Genomic DNA, 2,808 nt, shown 5'->3' on the forward strand with positions numbered 1-2,808 from the left:
GAAAGATAGGAAGATAGGAAGATAGGAAGATAGGATGATAGAAAGATAGGAAGATAGGAAGATAGGATGATAGAAAGATAGGAAGATAGAAAGATAGGAAGATAGAAAGATAGGAAGATAGGAAGATAGGATGATAGAAAGATAGGAAGATAGGAAGATAGGATGATAGAAAGATAGGAAGATAGGATGATAGGAAGATAGGAAGATAGGATGATAGGAAGATAGGAAGATAGGATGATAGAAAGATAGGAAGATAGGAAGATAGGAAGATAGAAAGATAGGAAGATAGAAAGATAGAAAGATAGGAAGATAGGATGATAGAAAGATAGGAAGATAGAAAGATAGGAAGATAGGATGATAGAAAGATAGGAAGATAGGATGATAGAAAGATAGGAAGATAGGAAGATAGGATGATAGAAAGATAGGATGATAGGAAGATAGGATGATAGAAAGATAGGATGATAGGAAGATAGGATGATAGAAAGATAGGATGATAGGAAGATAGGATGATAGAAAGATAGGATGATAGGAAGATAGGATGATAGGAAGATAGGATGATAGAAAGATAGGATGATAGGAAGATAGGATGATAGAAAGATAGGATGATAGGAAGATAGGATGATAGAAAGATAGGATGATAGGAAGATAGGATGATAGAAAGATAGAAAGATAGGAAGATAGGAAGAATCCCCTCTAGGCAATTTAAGGGCACTTCCTCCTTCAATGGCTCTTCACTATTAATGAAGCGTTCCTCTGCCTAGAGCGGGGTTTAAACGCTCAAACGGTTCCTCGAACCCGGTTGTCGAACCTGCTTCTCCAAGCGGTTCGAAGAGGTGGAGTCAGCCACAAATGCATAAGGTTCGTGGACAATGAAACCCAGCCCACAGAAGTCAGGCGAGAACAGACCTTCTTCGAGCCGTTCGACGAACGTGTTCGACAACCAAATACCCCGTTCACACGTTCGAATATCACTTCAAACGCTTGTTTGTCAAAAACAAGCTAAATATAAAAAACGTTTAATAGAAATAAAAAAAAAGTTTAATTAAATCTACCTCACACTTTTATGAATCAATCAAAGAAGAGAAGAGTGATGATTTGGAAGATGTTTAGAATTCAATTGGTTGAAGACTAAAATCTTCTCCAGTGAGAACCAAGATCAACAAGAAGACAGGAAATGATTGATGAGTTGCTCTCTCGACCTTGTAGTCAATGGAAGAAAAAGAATATTGCAAACTAAAACGGATACATAATTTAATGTAACTGAAGACGCTATGTGTTCAAAGGTTTAAAGGCTACTGATGAATGGCAGTGGCAAGGGACAGTAACATTGCCCTATCGAGCAGGACAATGCACTAGAGACTGACCATATACACGAATGATCAGCTACCAAGCCCCCTCTCTACACAAGTTAGGACCAAGGAGGGCCAGGCAATGGCTGTTGATGACTTAGCATATAGACTTAAAGGCTCCTCTAAACCCCACATCCTTAGTTCACAAGGATGGTGAGGTTACAGCGCACAAAATCTAACGAGTTTGAGCGGGACTTAAACCACAGTCTGGCGTTCACAAGTTAGGGACGTTACCACATCGGCCACCACAACCCTACAGTGATTTGATAACATTGAAGTTATCAACTATAAATTGAAAATCAGCGCCCAAGCCGCCTCCCCACCCAAGCTAGGACCAAGGAGGGCTAGGCAATGGCTGCTGATGACTCAGCAAACCACCAATCCTTAGCTTACAAGGATGGTGAGGTTGCAGCGAACAAAGAAACCGAGTTTGAGCGGGACTCGAACCCCAGTCAGGGACATTACCACATCGGCCACCACAACCCTACAGTGATTTGATAACCACGAAGTTATCACCTATAAATTGAAAATCAAAGACACCCCACCGAGATTAATCAAAATATTATTAGAATGGGAGAGATTATCCATCCAAAATCTGAAAGAGTATCAACTCACATCGTATGGAGGTGGGGGAAGTGAGGAGAATGGAGATTTAAAAAAAAAAAAAAGAGGTTACTGGAAATTAACATGAATATTGGAATCGTGGTCTTGACATCAAGGTGTAAACACTATGAAATTGTGAATAACTATTACTATCCTTATTATTATTATTACTTGCTACGCTACAACCCTAGTTGGAAAAGCAGGGTGCTCTAAGCCCGAAGGCCCCAACAGGGAAAATAGCCCAGTGAGGAAAGGAAACAAGGAAAAATACAATATTCTAAGAACAGTAACATTAAAATAAATATTTCCGATAAAAACTATGAAAACTTTAACAAAACAAGTGGAAGAGAAATTAGATAGAATAGTGTGCCCGAGTGTTCCCTCAAGCAAGAGACCTCTAACCCAAGACAGTGGAAGACTATGGTACAGAGGCTATGGCACTACCCAAGACTAGAGAACAATAGTTTGATTTTGGAGTGTCCTTCTCCTAGAGGAGCCGCCCACCACAGCTAGAGTCTCTTCTACCCTTACCAAGAGGAAAGTGGCCACTGAACAATTACAGTTCAGTAGTTAACCCCTTATGTGAAGAAGAATTGTTTGGTAATCCCAGTGTTGTCAGGTGTATGAGGACAGAGGAGATTCTGTACTGAATAGGCCAGACTATTCGGTGTATGTGTAGGCTAAGGAAAAGTGAACCGTAGGCATTAAGAAGGATCAAATGAAGTGCTGTCTGGCCAGTCAAAGGACCCCATAACTCTCTAGCGGTAGTATCTCAACGGGTGGCTGGTGCCCTGGCCAACCTACTACCTACTTTGAAAATCTATTAATCTAATCGTTGAATATATTTAATTAGAAA

At 40.2% G+C, this 2,808-nt stretch overlaps 1 protein-coding gene across 1 annotated transcript in view; it reads left to right on the forward strand.

Annotated features, from left to right (window-relative positions):
* The first annotated feature begins 869 nt into the window (after positions 1 to 869).
* LOC137639800 (transcriptional regulator ATRX homolog) overlaps positions 870 to 2,808 on the forward strand; it is a 2,712-nt gene continuing 773 nt past the window's right edge. Inside the window, exon 1 of the mRNA XM_068372041.1 lies at positions 870 to 983. Within this exon, the coding sequence (XP_068228142.1) occupies positions 870 to 983 (114 nt within the window). The remainder of the gene's footprint in view (positions 984 to 2,808) is intronic.

Source organism: Palaemon carinicauda, chromosome 4, assembly GCF_036898095.1.
Source record: "Palaemon carinicauda isolate YSFRI2023 chromosome 4, ASM3689809v2, whole genome shotgun sequence".
Classification (NCBI taxonomy): Eukaryota; Metazoa; Arthropoda; class Malacostraca; order Decapoda; family Palaemonidae; genus Palaemon; species Palaemon carinicauda.